General features: G+C 32.6%; 1 protein-coding gene across 1 annotated transcript in view; it reads right to left on the reverse strand.

The window, feature by feature from the left end:
- Positions 1-1,010: 1,010 nt before the first annotated feature.
- Positions 1,011-16,611, reverse strand: part of LEMD3 (LEM domain containing 3) — a 63,726-nt gene continuing 48,125 nt past the window's right edge. Inside the window, exons 5-13 of the mRNA XM_087814563.1 lie at positions 12,078-12,157; positions 11,847-11,992; positions 10,847-10,948; positions 10,645-10,747; positions 9,817-9,995; positions 4,305-4,386; positions 2,265-2,370; positions 2,105-2,183; positions 1,011-1,891 (exon numbers count right to left, since the gene is read on the reverse strand). Of these exons, the coding sequence (XP_087670689.1) occupies positions 1,728-1,891; positions 2,105-2,183; positions 2,265-2,370; positions 4,305-4,386; positions 9,817-9,995; positions 10,645-10,747; positions 10,847-10,948; positions 11,847-11,992; positions 12,078-12,157 (1,041 nt within the window). The 3' untranslated portion in view covers positions 1,011-1,727. The remainder of the gene's footprint in view (positions 1,892-2,104; positions 2,184-2,264; positions 2,371-4,304; positions 4,387-9,816; positions 9,996-10,644; positions 10,748-10,846; positions 10,949-11,846; positions 11,993-12,077; positions 12,158-16,611) is intronic.

The following is a 16,611-nucleotide window of genomic DNA, read 5'->3' on the forward strand; positions in this document are numbered from 1 at the left end:
CAACAGGTCACAAGATGGGGTCACTAAGCTCAGATAAATCACTATGATGCACATAAAATGGTTATTTTATATATTATATATATTTATATTTTCACACGTTAGCATCTGAGACATAAACTGAGAATTTAAAATTTATTCTCTTCAGATAACAAATCATTTTTATTCTTCATAAACATGGTGCCCACAAAAGCACATAGGTAAGGCACAATAGGGTTTTCTGTTACAGAACAGTGTGCATCATGTTTATTTAACCAGAAAACGTGCATTATCTGTGCAAGTTCATGCTGCAAACCCAACACATATACAATAAAAACCAAAGAGGCAACTGAGCTTTAAACAAAATCAAAATTGGTACAACTTCAGCTGTTTCACATATTCATTTGGACTGACAATGATATATCAACAGGTTATTATTATTTTTTTAAAAAGCCAGTTGTTACAAGTAAACTTTGCTCCACAACTATTTTAATCTGAAATAAAAAACAGTAATAAAGTAACTTTACTGAAAAAAAGTAAATATCGAGGCACAAAGCAACGGTCACTCGTGCATTTACTATATTGCAAACTTTTCATGACCCAAAACTGTAAATATAATTTTTCAGATACACATTTTGCTGAAACAATATGCCCTGCTTTAAACTTGACATGTAACAGGGGAGCTAACATTTTATTAAATTATAAATAGATTGGGAAAATGACTTGATCCCAATGGTACTATATTGAAGCCCTAGTATTTATAATAAATACAGCTTTTCACAAAATACAGTTCCAATATCTGCCAATTGCTTCTTTATTGCTCACATAAATTTGAATCTATTACAACTGGTATCGAAACTTTCACACAAAATCATACTCAAGACATTTTTATATAAAACCTATAAAAGATATTTGAAACTTGTATCTAATACTTCCAGGTGTTTGGCTGTTTGATCTATGTGATAATACAGCCATATGTATATATGTGTGTGTATATATGCACACACACACACACATATATATATACACATACACACATATATACACATACATATATATATATACACACTTTAGATTATGAATAAAATAGGAAGCTTATTTTACTGCTTTAATGCAGACATCTTCACAAAACAAGACTACTTTCGCCACCACCAGCATTTATACATATATACAAAAGCCAGTTTAAGTACATGTACATCCACTTATACTTATATGTAACCACTAAACCCAAATTAGTTTTCCCATATTCCAGCTGTAGCAAATGAATCTCTTACAAGCAATAGAAACCTAAGGTTAAATTGGGAAATGAACAGTTTTACCACATTAGCCTGTAAGGAACTATGCAGGTTACTGTATGTATACAAGAATTCACAACATTAGTTCACAGGAAATTATGGAAATACAAGCCTCTTCACCATGCTTTTGTGTGGTTATCAAAAACACTGTTTGGTGCAAAAATACCACCACCACATCTGAAAATACAGTAATAAAGTCAATGTTCCTCATGCAAAACTGTAAATGCACTGGCTTAAATGAGCTCCAAAAACTGAATGAAACTATTATTTATCTATTCAGCATTGCTGCCCCACTGCTAAGTCCCTTTGGAACCTTGAGATTTCTGGAACGTTCAAACAGAGCTGTATTCAATAAAAATATTACATACAAAAAAGCATTTAAAAAGGAAGACAGGAAGCCAAACAGGAATTTTCCTATTGTAAATAACAGTCCTAGGGGTGGAAGAAAAAGTCTTTTCAGGAACCTCCTTGAGAATTGGCTAGGCCAGTCCGCAGACGAAGATGAGACATAGAGTTCATATGTTTATTTGATGGCTTCAAGGGAGTGTTGCAAGTAAGAGCGTGGGGAAAGCGATGGTGATATCTATCTAGTCGTAAATATTTTACTGTAACCAATTTCCCTGTTGTAAGATAAAAATAGTATTTTAGATCTGTAAAAATGTACTTAATAATTTATAAAAAACTGTGGTTAAAAACAAAACACAAATAAAGTAATCTAAAATTATTACTCTAAAAATGCTAACTTAAATATCTTTAATTTAAAATCTGGTATAGTTTAAATTGTAAGCCATAATTTATCTCTTAAAAATGTTTATAATACTCAAATTTCTTACCATCAAACCAAGAGCCATGCAATGCCTTAAAAGCTTTCCCAGCATATTCTGGAGACAGACATTTAACATATACACAACCCTGTGATATCAAAGAAAGAACAGTCTTAGTTTAATAGCAACAAATTCAAAACGTAGAATTCAGTAGTAAAAGTTACTTTACCTCACGTGAATTTTTGTCTACTGCAATATGAACAATGCCATCATTATCATTGCATTTTTCTAAAATTGCTTCTTGAATTGCCAAATGCCATTGATCCCCTATTTCCCTAAAAATTAATGAAAACAAATATCAGCCATATTCATACTCAGTAAGAAGTCTTTTGTCTCTTAAAACATACATATCCTATTAGAATGGGGATAGTTTAAAAAACTACATATTTTTAAAGGTAGTAGTAAATAAATGCTTGATACTAGTAGTAGGTAGATTAAAAAAATACTAGCATTCAGTAGTTCAGCCCTTTTCTCACTTCCCAGTGTAAGAACGCACAGAGCTGGGACAATGAAGGATTAGCCCACCATAGCAGAACACGTGCTATCCTATATACCTACAATCATTTCTTTTTTTCTTTCTATACAAATGTTAAAAAGCACTTTAATGAGTTGGAGTGGTCTGGTAAAAGTTTAATATTTTCTTTTTAACAGCATTTTCAAATTCCTAAACTTAAGGAAAATTCTTAGTAAATATAGTAATAAGTCCTCACTTAACGTAGTCAATAGGTTCTGCAACTTTAAGTGAAATGACGTATGACAACCAATTTTACCAGAGGCTAACTGATATAAATAGGAGTTCAGTTCCTACACATTTCATCAATTTTATAACAAAATGACATTGAACAAACTGAACAAAACGATGTTATTCAAGGACCTGCTGGAGTGTATTCTGAGCTTCTCTCCTCCAAAATAATTAGAGTAATACAGGACACTTTGCAAAAATAGTTACCTCACTATTAAGAGAGCTTTAAGCTATCCTGCTGCAGTAATGCACCAATGTGTAGATCATGGGGTAGAGGGACAGGTGGCTACATTTTCAATAGTAAATCTTCATCTTAGGTAATAAGATACTGGACTGGCACTGATTTCCTAACTATTAAAGTATGAGGTAAGATTCCCAACAGAAGGATTACCACCTCGCTGTTTCTATCTCTGCAAAACAGAGGCTGTGTACATACTGACAGTGCTTCCCCACATTTCCGATTTTGTTATCACTTATTTGAAACCTCATTGTATCAACTATTTTTTTAATTGTTTTAAATCCTCACCTGAGGATATGTTTTATTGATTTTTAGAGAGAGGGAGGCAGGGAGGGAGGGAGGAATATCGACTGGTTGCCTCTCTTACCCTGACCAGGGATCAAACCTGCAACCTAAGTATGTATCCCCAACCGGAAATTGAACCCACAACCTTTCATGTATGGGATGACTCTCCACCAACTGAAGTATTCAGCCAGGGCTCAACTATTTCTTGAAATAAATGAGTTATTTGATGGAACTTATGGGTATTTTATATGTAAACAATTTCCACTGTGAGGATTTTTTTAAAAAACAGAATGTCTTATCATTGAACAGATAAGCAGTTGCCTCCAGGAAGCAAATTCTAAAGATTATTATAGCTTATATGTGAAATATTATAGATCCTAAGGCAATGACTTTAGACTGTACTATTCTCTGGATGCAAGTGCTACTGTAATTATATAGAAAGAAAAGTTTCCCAACTATTAAACAGACAGAAAAGTTTTTCAAATATTACATGGATAAACAGGATTGTAGAAGGGAAGGTATGTAACATCTTTGTACAAATTTTTTACCATAAGATTAGAAATTTTAAAATAGCAGATATTTTTATCTCTATTGCCTATTGAGGCAAAGAATGTTGGTAAACATGACTTATACATTTAATAAGAGTACTGTTTATATCGTGTGTGTCATTAATTTGACTCAAGTATTTATCTGCTATGGGGATTCACAGTGAACACGAAGGTTTATAAAAGTTTTACAAATCATTATATATCTGTGTCTTTTGGCTAAACATTTTCTTGGAATATAACAAAGGAGAAGAGAAAAATATAAAATTTCTGTAGTTAGAAACTCAGAAGTAAAAGAGATTTTTCAATTACAGGTATAGCATTATAAAAATATCATTGATTTTTTTCAGCCAATTATTCCAAATAAGAATTACATATACCCCTGATCATAATACTTACATAACTGGATCAAACATATTTCGAATCTTGAGACACGGTGTCAAACTATTTGGTGGTGAATTTCTTCTATCTAAATGAAATGCTACAAAAAACAAATTAGTTTTACTATTTGCGATTATTCCATTTTATTGAAAAGGTATTCAATCATTCAATTCACTCCAAAATATTCACTATGTACTTTTACTATGAGGCGGACCCCAGGATGTTAAGGTGAGTAAGACAGTCATTGCTCTTACAGAATTTACAGTTCAGTGGGGGAGACATGAAAAATAGTAACTTTAAAAGACTTCTGAATTATGAATAATCTCATCGTATTATTCATTATTCACCTAAGAAGTCATAATTGTGGTAAATTCTAAGAAAGAACAGTACAGAAAGCTGTTTAGGTAACTTAAGCTGAAGTCTGAAAATATCACATAACACTTCACTAAGGCAGGGACATTTCTGCTGGGACCTAAAGTATAAATAAAAATAAGAAATGTGAAAAGAGGAGTAAAAGACATTTTAAGCAAAGGTGACAGCTTATATACTGCCCCTAAAGCAAGAAGGAGCATGGTCTATTCAAGTAACTGAAAGCCATGGTGGCGAGTGAGGACAAGAGAAAGATAAACCCGAAGAGAGAAATGTCACATTGTTCAGGACCATGTAGGTCACATTAAAGAATTTAGACATTACCCTAAGTGCAACAGAAAACCACTCAAACATTTTCAGGAGAGGAATGAATAATATGATGAGATTATTCATATAAAAAAGTCTTTTAAAGTTACAAATTTTAAAAATAGCCATGTGGAGAATCAATTAGGTAGAAGCAAAAGTGAACACAAAGAGACCAGTTAGAAGGTTACTATAGTTGTCTGAGAGGGAAATGATAGTAATGTGGATAAGACAGGCCAACAATGCAGATGAAAATAAGTGGATAAAATTGGAACATACTTTGGAGTGGATCTGATGTAACTCATTTAAAGACTACAAATGGAGGGGGGTAAGAGAGAAGTTATGGATGACTCCCAGGTTTATGGCAGGACCAACTAAAAAGATGTATCATTAACACTAAAGGAGAGGTCAGTTTGGGAAGAGAAGATACTGAGTTTGTGCACATGTTGAATTTGTGGTGCTCATCTCCTAGTAGAGAAGGTGAGTATATAGCTGGGTATAAGAATCTGAAAACTGAAACAGAAGACTTAGTTCAAGATATAAATTTGGGAGTTATCAACATATATATGATAAATGAAGTCACAGCATGAGATCATCTAGGGAGAAAGGTAGAAAGAGAAAAGATGGCCTTGAGAAACTTTATACCTAGAGGTCCAGGAAAAGAAGAAAAGAAGAATAAAGGAATGGTCAGAGATACAAGGAAACCAGAAGAAAGTGGCATCCCCAAAGTCAAAAGCAGCAAGTTTCTAAGCAGGCTCAATTGTTAACGGTTCTAAGTAAAATAAGGACAGAGGGGGGGAAATCCATTGGATTTACCAATATGGAAGTTTGAGAGCTGTTTCCTTAGAATAATGGGGGTGTAAAACAGATTAGTGTCAGCTGAAGAATAACTGAGAGGTGAAAAGGTAAAGACTGAGTAAACTGTTTGATGCTATTTAGCTCTAAATAGGTAGACAGGGTAATAGCTACAGGACAATGTAGAGTCCACTGTTTTAAAGATGAGAGAGACTACAGCATGTTTTAAGTGTTGATATAAAGATCCAGTATATGCGGGAATGTAAAACAGTACGGGAAGATACTTGAGAAGACTAGAGGGAAGGGCTCAGGTCTCTGGTAAATGAGGTAACTCCTCAATTCCAACAGAAAGTGAAAATGAGTGTGGATTCTGTTAATTTTATAGATTGGGTGGTGGAAATTTGAGGTAGGTACAATCTCACTGCTCCTACTTGAGTCATCATCAACTGAGAATTAAGAGAGAAAAGAAAGGCAAAGGTTTGAAAAGAGGGCAGAAAATCTAAATTTGTTATTGAGTAGAGTAGGAAAGTGAAGTGACTAATAAAATACGGAAAAAATATGAAAGTCTGGTAGTGCTGAGTGCCTAAGTTGAAGATTTAAGTAGGTACTAGGTTAGCCAAGATGTATGATTTTCTCCTGCTGTGCTCAGCCATTTATTTGCACACAGACAGGCAGAAATAAAAGTTGCATCCTTGGTTGGAATTTACCAGGATGAGATGAAGGATGCGTAATGACGCAAGAGTGATTAGAATGATGAATCATGGAAACTAAAATGAATAGGAAAAGAAGATAGGAGAAAGAACTAGAGAAAGTAGGTGCATTGAAGAATTAAGATTCTGGAGACTTTAAAAAAAAAACCCTCAAATACAGCAAGAAAGTTGAAAGGAAGAGTTTATGGTTAAAGACCAGAGTGTATCAATTAAAGATTTCAGAAGTATCTAATGATAAGAAATATCTGGGGTGTGAAGTCCTTGAATAGTGCCTGATATAGGGAGGAGGAATGGTCCCTGGACATGAAAAATCTTTGCCAGGCTTTTCTAACAGTGAATAGGTTCTGTTCTTAGATGATCATTTAGTTGCAGGCAATCTGACTTCCCTGAAATTCCAATACTGGCCTGGGCCAGCAGGGGATGAACCAGAGAAAAAACACGCTCATACCACCGCATGCTAGCTTAGGCACAAAATTCCACAAAATAACAGAGCCAGGAGAAACTATTCTGCCCACTTCTAGTCAGATAGTAGTCCCAAAGATCAAATTGATTCTTAAAATATATGCTTTGTCTCCCTAACTAAACTAATCACTTCCTGGGCCTAGAAGAGATACAGTAGTTACTGAATGATGCACTAAATACTTCAGGGAACTACCTTTGGATCCCTCAAATAAATGCTGTTTATTCCAAACACTACATCTGCCAGGGCATAAATAGTTTTCTGGCTCCCTAGCAGGTATTGTTTGATTTTTAACTGGTGCTTTAAAATACCTTTAGAGATACTAATGTCATATAATCATCTAATTTATATATAACTATCTTTTAGAAATTGAACCAAAAATTCAATAAGGTCGATTATTTAACAATTACTTGGGAAAAATACTATTAAATAACAACAGCTTGTAGTGGTAGTGAATTCGTATGATTACTATAATTAAAAACCCTTCAGCCATGTACCTTATTTTAATTAAATCATAGCATTTATAAGGAGACATTAAGCCTGCTAATAATTTACTACCTTTTTACATAAACTACCAAAACCCCTCAGGATACAGCCAGATTTATATAGCATAACATTTGTGTTCAGATATAATGAAATGAAAGCAAAACTTATTTTATGTATTAATATTTTTAAAAAGCTAGATCAGTTATTTATATTTAGACAGACTATACATTTAATGGCATAAAATATGATACTAAAACTAAATTCTCTCTATATTAGAGCTATATGAGGCAAAAGATGTACAACTATCATTAAGGAATATGCCACCTTCTTATTAGCTTCCTGTAACAATTCTTATTATGATGAATTTCTTAAAAGAATTAAAATCTCTCTTGCTACGAGTCTACAGACTATTTTATCATCACAACCATCCAAAATCTGAACTGGTACATCCAAATACTTCAAGTCAATAGCTACCTCAGGATTTCCTACCTTTAGGAAGGCAGGAAATTATCTCAACCATTACACTTCTTTCCTATTTGCTAATTCAGTAGCAGGTATCTTACTTTACTCTCAATTCCTTTCTAGGTGCCGAAACCCCTAATCTCTGTAACTGTTTATCAAAGACTGTCAAGTAAAGGAAGATTAAATGTACAATTCTTTACATGGCACATTTAGAAATATCCTAATTAAGACAGCTCAGTACTTGGTATATAGTTTATGAACATTTCATACACTGGAACTCTGATAAAACACTAATATAACAAGTAGTAGGGCCCTGGCCAGTGTGAGTCAGTTGGTTGAGTGTTATCCCAGCACCAAAAGGTCACTGGTTCAATTCCAGGTCAGGACATATGCCCAGGTTGCCTGCTCAATCCCCAGTAGGGAGAGTACAGGAGGCAGCTGATAATTATTTCTCTCTCCCTACCTCCTTCTCCCTTCCTCTCTCTCTAAAATCAATAAAAACATATTTTTTTAAAAAAATTAAAAGTAGGTCACTTAAAAATATTGTATCAATTCATGTTGGGTATTACCACTACTATAACGGACAAAGTTGTATTTTATAACACTTGAACAGTCTTTTCCTAGCTAAAGAAAATGACAAAGTAAAAATAACAGTCTGAGGTTTTAAATCCTAAAGTTTACAGAACATCCAATTTAACACACAAAGTAAATCATACCACTACTAATATGTAAGAACAATATGGATTATTATTTGGTCAAGAAATTGCCTCTAGATTCATCTTAAACATCTCACATTTAAAAAATAACACAAACTATTACAATTTGAAAATTTCTATGAACAACATAATGGCCTTTTCTAGGAATACATACAGGATTACCAAGTGCTAGCTCTATGCAGAAATCAGGCAAGGACTCCACACCCATTATAACCAGGCATTAAGGTAAACAGATCTGACTGGCTTTGAATTCTCTGTTCCTAGTGTCAGGGCTCTTTTCTGCATGTACCCTTTAAAGCAAATAGTTTATTACTTTGTGTCATGTTTGGCAATGTCAAAGCTTCATATTAATGCCATGATTATATTAAGTATATTGAAGCTCTTTGACAGTGAAAATTAGAAAAAAAGGGAGAGACTGGATTTTATTATAATTTCAAAATAATTTACTTATCTTCCCATAAATATTATGCTTGGCAAACAATGAAAAATATGCTTTTATCCCGCAAGATTAAAAGAAACTCAACTCACTACTAGTCCTGAAATGCAAATTAAACTAACCATGAGACTTCATTTTTCCATTAACCATTAAGGTACAAAAAATTCAAGTGAAGTAACAGTTATCACTAGTAGAGGTTTTGTTACATAAAAACCAATCACCAACCCCTCCTATATACTTACATATACATGTTTTTGGAACTATGTAAGCATTAAAAAATATATATATATGGAAAGATGCCCACAAAAGCTACTTGGAACGGGGATATGCAATAGAAGGGAAAAGAGGCACGCAAGTAAAAACTGGAAAAAAGAGCAATTAAAAACTTATGATTCCATTTACTATGTTTTACATTATATATTACTATAAAACATACATATGCATATATAAAACATAAGTTATATGTGTGTCTTATCTGCATAAAAAATTAAGAGGGAAAGAATGTAATTAAATCTATAATAACTAAGTTGCTTTGTTAAGTGAAAAGGGGAAAAAAATTAAGTAATGTATATTCTATTACAGTAAAGACAAATCATTTAAGTTTTTGTCAGCGAGGATAAAAGTGAAAGTATATATAAGAAGCTAACATTAATTCCTTTTATGGGATGAAACTGGAAAAGGAGCTTTGCTTTCATACCTTGTTTAATTGTGCTATTTTAAACAACATAAGACTTTTGCAATTGAAAATAGAAAAAATGTATGCTTGTATTTTTTGCTGTTTAAAAATACGTACCTTGACCTTGCCATACTTTAGAAGGTATTACTAATATTTTGTCACAGGATGCAGAAGGCTGGATCCACCGCCAAACTAGAAAATCCGCACCACCTATTCTTCGTGTTTCTGTGCGAACTCTAGACTCGTTAGCAGCAAGGAAGTCAACAGCTCTATCCCAGACTTTCTTCATTGTTTTCCTATTATGTGAACAAAATGACTATTATCTTGGCTTGCCATCTTTTTCAAATATTAGTAATTGAAGGTAGTGGTTATTGTTAACTCTGGCTGTTCTTCTCACTAGTTACAGAGTTTTTCAGAAAAGATTTAGAAGCCTGAACCTCACCTCAGATTTACTGAATTTCGATCTCTAGAGATGGAGCACAAGCATTAGTATTTTCCCCCCCTATACGTCCACTGGATCCTGATGTGTTACTGGGGTTAAGAACATTGTTTTAGCATATGGCATCATCTTCTATTTAAGAAGTTATTAGTTCTTTTATTTTAAAAGATTTAACAAAATATTTAAAAACATTACTAATAAAACGTCATTGGCTACTGCCTCTTTCTTTATCAAGATGAAAGTAATGAAAGGAAGGTAGAGATTGACAACAAAGAATCAAATGTATAAGAATGAGAATGACTTAGAAATCTAATTGTCTATTTTGCCACTCAAATGAGGGAGGTTAACAGACAAGAATTTAGAAAGAAGTTTTTCAAGTATAAAAATAAAGCCTATACAGTAAAACAATCCTGGTTGAGAAGGGTCAGAACTCTCAATATAATTTTCGTAACTACAGAAAACGCCAACATTCTTATTTACTTCAATTCATAACACTATGAACACACCTGTCATGAGGCTGTATTAAGGAATCTCGTACATGTGGAATGGGCATGAAAGGTTGTAAATCTTTGTTTTCCTGGCAAGCTTCATTATGACTTCGTAAAACATCTGAAAATAAAACAAATGAATCAATCACTGGTTATCATGTTATAGTTTATCACAAAATGACTATTCTAGAAATAGTTTAGATTTTTAAAAATACTATACCTATAATCTTTACCACCATATCATACATCTGTCTTGTTTCCTCTTCCTCTTTTGTCCAGCGGTATTTCATGTAACGCAGAACGACACAGACCATCACTACACCTGCAATATTCACATATTTTGCGCTTTAAAATTTTGTGGTCAACAGAATTCAAAGAAAATAAAACTTATGATAGTTTCTACAGTGATTATTTTAACTGCCATAATGGGATAATGGAATGAACCTTCAAGTTAGTGGGTTGAATTAGCTACATAATTAAAACTCCATAGAAAAACTTAATAGTAAACAAAATCCAGAGTTTATCTTAATCTCACTTCTTCTATTACGTTGACAACTGAAAAATTTTTTCAATTTTTAGGTTTGTTTTTTTTCAATGTTTTTAAAATTTGTAAATAATGGCAATAACATTTAAATTCTAACTTAATTTTTTGAAAACAAAGTAACATAACTGTTTCACACACTTTTTCCTTTGCAGCTTTAAACTACGAGAAAAGTGAGACTAAACATACTACACCCTACATTTTAGGTAAATTACTTTTAAAGGACTTGGACAGAAAAACAAATCTCTTAAATTCCTATTATCAATCAAAATAGTCACATAAAATCTAGTAATTTAAATGAAATTTTAATTCAGGCATGTAATAGTTTTAAAATTAAAAATAATTTTAATAAACTTAAATTATAAGTTTAAAACTAAGCTTACTTTTTATAATTTCCTATTATATTTTAAAGTAGATTTCCATCTATGCACTATACCTTTTTCTTTAACATTTATATGACAAAGTTTTATTCCCACTTCTTCTCATAAGTACTGTTTTCTAAATTGATGCTGACATTATTTCTAAAAACCTAAATATTATTATATCTTAGCAAAAACTTCTGGATGTGATTTATAATGGCAACCATCACTGAAATAAATTCTCAGCCCTAGCATTTGGTGAAACAAGTACAAAAAATTCTAGACTACAATGTATCTTCTTTATCATCCTAACAACTTACCTAAACATAACAACAATAACCTGTGGGTGACAGTAACAAAAGCACGTCGGAAACGACACCAAAAAGACATCTGTGGTCTTGTGGATTGTAAAAACTGCACATCAGTTACATTTGTCAATTGCTCATCAGGGCCATAACCGACACACCTATTAAAAATAATTAAGGGAGAATTTAGAGGCAAAATCACTTCTTACACTACAAAATGATCAAAGTGGAAAGTAAATCCTTTACCTTATTCCAACATCTTTTCCATTTTCGAAAATCCACTGTAATGAGATGTTAAATATATCTTCATATTCAGGACCTAAATCCTAGTAAGAAAAATAGAAAACATAACTAACTATTCTTAATAATTCACATTCATTTGACTCTGTGTTTAAGCAGTCCTATAATTAACATACTTTGCATAACACTTTAAACTATATAGAGGAACAAAAATGTATTATTTATTCATCACAGAAAAGTAAAAGGAAAAGTTACCATTTCCCCACCACTCTAAGATAACCATGGTTGATATTTTGCTCTGTTCTCTTTTTGTCTGTTTTTACACTTACAGATTTGGGTTTTGTTTTTTTAATAACTTGTTTTTTAAGTATCATCAAAAGAGTGAATTAGCTACTTTTTAAAAAATGGAACACTATTTTTTAGATAAACAAATGACAAATATTCAGACTTGGTTATTTCAGAGACATTTGCTCAAACAAGTAAATAAAGTAAGCCTGTCACCTCAAGAAAAACAACTGACCATAATTACTACTGATAAAATACAAGCTTTCAAGTGATAAATAGAATTTTTAAAAACTTGTATCCATAACTATGAGCCTGAAAGCTTCACAACAGCTGAAATCCCTTGCAATGAGATTGGTGTGAGCTATTAAAAAATATGACTTTTGGGTATGACATAATAAAATGTGTCAACATTAGGAAGATCTATCAGTAAACCAATATTTTCCAAATGACAGACTCATGGGTTATAAAATCTTGCACAGGTAAAAAATCCATTCTAGCGCAAAAGAGATGAAAAATGGATTCTAAAGATTGAGTATGAAAAAGTTCAGATATGGTTTCAAATTCCACATTACTACTTATCTTTAAGAAACTACTACTTGTAGAGTTTTAATGTGGAATCAAAGAATATCTACAATTATCTGAGTATTAAAATACTTTTCCCTGTTTTGAATAATATCTGTGTAAGGCTAGATTTTCTTGATGTACTTCAGCCAAAACACAACACAACATAACAGCTGAATGTAGCAGCAGATATGAGAAAACCAGTCACCTTTTATTAAGCTACACATTAAGAGATTTGAAAAAAATGTAAAATACCACTTCTCACTAAATTTTTTATTTTTGAAAAATAGTTATTTCATAAAAATATATTATGTTAACATGTACGTTCATCATTATTTTAAACATATATGTAAATTTATATTTTTTGTTTTAATTTCTAATACAGTAATTATGTATCTAAATATAAATATATATATCCCACAAACAAAAACCATTTAGAGTCCTCAGTAATTTTAGGAATACAAAAGGATCCTGAAACCAAAGAATTTAAAACCTGCTGTACATAGGCGGATTGTGTATTTTGTTGTTGTTAATCCTCATCTGAGGATATTTTTTCCATTGCTTTTCAGAGAGAATCGAAGGGAGGGAGAGAGGGGAAGAGAGAGAGAAACATTGATGTGAGAGACACATCAACTGGTTGTCTCCTGCATTAGCCCCAAGGGGGTGGGGTGTGAACCTGCAACCCTGGTACGTGTCCTTTGACTGGGAATAGAACACATGACCCTTCGGTGAGTGGGCCGACGCTCTAACCACCGAGCACACCAGCCAGGGAGGATTGTATATTTTTAAATCAAATTATTAAAAATAAAAGTGGCACCATATTACATATATTGTTTTTCACAAAATGAGGTATTAATGTTAGTACAGATGAAACAACACCAAGTTTTTTTTAACAAAATGGTATTCCATTTTATGGCTATTTTAATCAATCAACCCCTTATTAATGAACATTTAGAGTGTTTCCAGTTGGTATTTTAATATATCAAATAGTACTATAATAAACATCCTTGAAATTTCTTTCATTCAATGCTTATTGAGGATTCCCATGTGTTAGGTACTGTTCTAGGACCTAGACATGTAGCACTAAACAAAACAATCAAAACTCCCTATGCTCATGGAGCTTATGTTCTATTCAAAAGTATGTTTTCATGTACTTTTAAAAGTAAAAAGAATGAATTTCTAAAGTAAATATAAGAAGTCAGTTTTTAAATCCCTTTTAAAAAATGAAATTTGTAAATAATAGCTATTACATTTTATCAACAGATTCAATAGCATTGGAAATCACAAGGTTTTCATTTGATCAGTAAATTTACTTCCTAATATGAAATTGGTATTTTAATATCTAAAATTTGAAAATGCTTTATAAGTAGAACTAATCTTGCCAGACATTATTACTTATGTGTAATAATTATTACTAATACCAGGATTTTTCAGATGGGGAAAATAACTATAGGCTGTCATCTGAAGGGAAAAAAAAGTGTGATCATTTCAGTATTTATAAATATTTTAAAAACTGTAGCCAATGTAAATATTTAGTAAATGAGAAATGGTTTCTATATGAAATTTCAATGGGATATTATGAATTTCAGAAATAATCTTGAGAGCTAAATAGCTATATGCTTAAAATAGTAAAACTACAACATTCAATTTATATATATTTAAAACTATAAAAGTTATGTACTTGTGAGTAAAAACTAGAAAATGAAGTGATTTTAATACTGCCTTAAAATGTTATGCAATACAATTATACAAAAATAACTTCAGACAATGACTGTTTTGTTATACTACTAGAAATCACTTTGTGTATAACTAAAAATCAAACAGAACTCATAATCATTGCTGTAAAACTAGAGAAGAAAAAATGTGAAGCAGCAGCACCAAGAGAACATACTTCGAATTACACTGCATGGGTCAGAGGAAGCTAAGGCACACTCTAGGGTAGTTCCCCTTATCCTCAGTTTCGCTTTGCTCAGTTTCAGTCAACTACGATTCAAAAATATTACATGGAAAATTCCAGAAATAAACAATAAGTTTTAAATTGCCTGCCATTCTGAGTGGTGTGATGAAATCTCACACCATCCCCACTCCATCCCACCCAGGATGTGAATCATCCTTTTGTCCAGTGCATCCACAATATGTACGTTCCCTGTCACTTAGCAGCCTTTTCAGTTATCAGATTGACTGTCGTGGTATTGCAGTACTTGTGTTCACGTAAAACTACTTTATTTAATAAAGGCCCCAAAGTACAAGGGTAGTGATGCTGACAATTCAGATATGCCAAAGAGAAGTTGTAAAGTGCTTCCTTTAAGTGAAAAGGTGAAAGTTCTCGATTTAATTTAAAAAAAAAATTTGTATGCTGAGGCTGCTAAGGTCTACATTAAAAACTAATCTTCTATCTGTGAAAAGTATGAAAAAGGAAAAAGAAACTCTTGCTAATTATGTTATCACACCTCAAACTGCAAGAATTATAGCCACAGTACATAAGTGCTTAGTAAGATGGAAAAGGCTTTAAATTTGTGGGTAGAAGACATGAACAGAAAACCTGTTCTGACTGATGGCAATGGGATGCGCCAGAAAGCACTGAGCCCATATGAAGACTTCAGCAAGGGATCCCCTGAAAAGAGTGACCACGTTTACATAACTTATATTATAGTATATTTTATAATTATTCTATTTTATTACTAGTTATTGTTAACCTCTTATTGTCCCTAATTTAAAAATTAAACTATCATAGATATGCATGTACAGGAAAAAACGTATTTATAGGGTTTAGTACTACCTGAGATTTTGGGCATTCACTGGGGGTTGTGGAATGTATCCCTGCAGATAAGTGATCAGTACTGCATACAGGACTTTCAAAATCCACAAAACAAGATTAATATGTGTTATCCACGGAGCTGGAGACATTGTACCAATTCTTCTTTGTAATATATAGGTTTTTTAAAAAGGATTTTTGTACTCATTTAGTTCCTTTCAAAAACTTAATTCTTCAAATACAGACACTATAGCAGACTTCAAAGACATGTTTTAAAAATCAATGAGCCCGGCCGGGCGTGGCTCAGCGGTTGAGCATTGACCTAGGAACCAGGAGATCCCGGTTCGATCACAGGTGAGGGAACATGCCCAGGTTTCAGGCTCAATCCCCAGTAGGGGGGATGCAGGAGGCAGCCAATCAATGACTCTCATCATTGATGTTTCTATCTCTCCCTCTCCCCTCCTCGATCTGAAATCAATAAAAATATTTTTTTTAAAAATCAATGAAATATATACACTGTATTTACCTTTATGTGCATATACGTGCTTCAGTTTGTATTACTACAATATGCAGATTATGACATTTTTGTTTTATTACATAGAATTTTGAATGCTAAACTATAAACATAAGTTTCAAATAATGCTAAAAGAAATAAATTTCCAACTTTACTAGTTGTATATTTTAAATATAAACATTTTAGGAGGCAGAAGACTGCCTTCATTAATTACCCTAAAAAATGTACATAATGGTTCAAATTAACAAGGACATGCACTCTAATAAGCTAAGCGCTTAATGTGGCAGAACCAAGAGCTTAATACTTCTAATTATAAAATAAGGCGGCTAAGAAAAGGGTATCTTGTTATTTTCTCATTTTCTGTTTTCCTTCTCATGTTAATACCATTTGATATCCACTCACTATCTGGGATACAACAGAACCAT

This window comes from Miniopterus natalensis, chromosome 2 (genome assembly GCF_054644295.1).
Source record: "Miniopterus natalensis isolate mMinNat1 chromosome 2, mMinNat1.hap1, whole genome shotgun sequence".
In the NCBI taxonomy this organism is placed as follows: Eukaryota; Metazoa; Chordata; class Mammalia; order Chiroptera; family Miniopteridae; genus Miniopterus; species Miniopterus natalensis.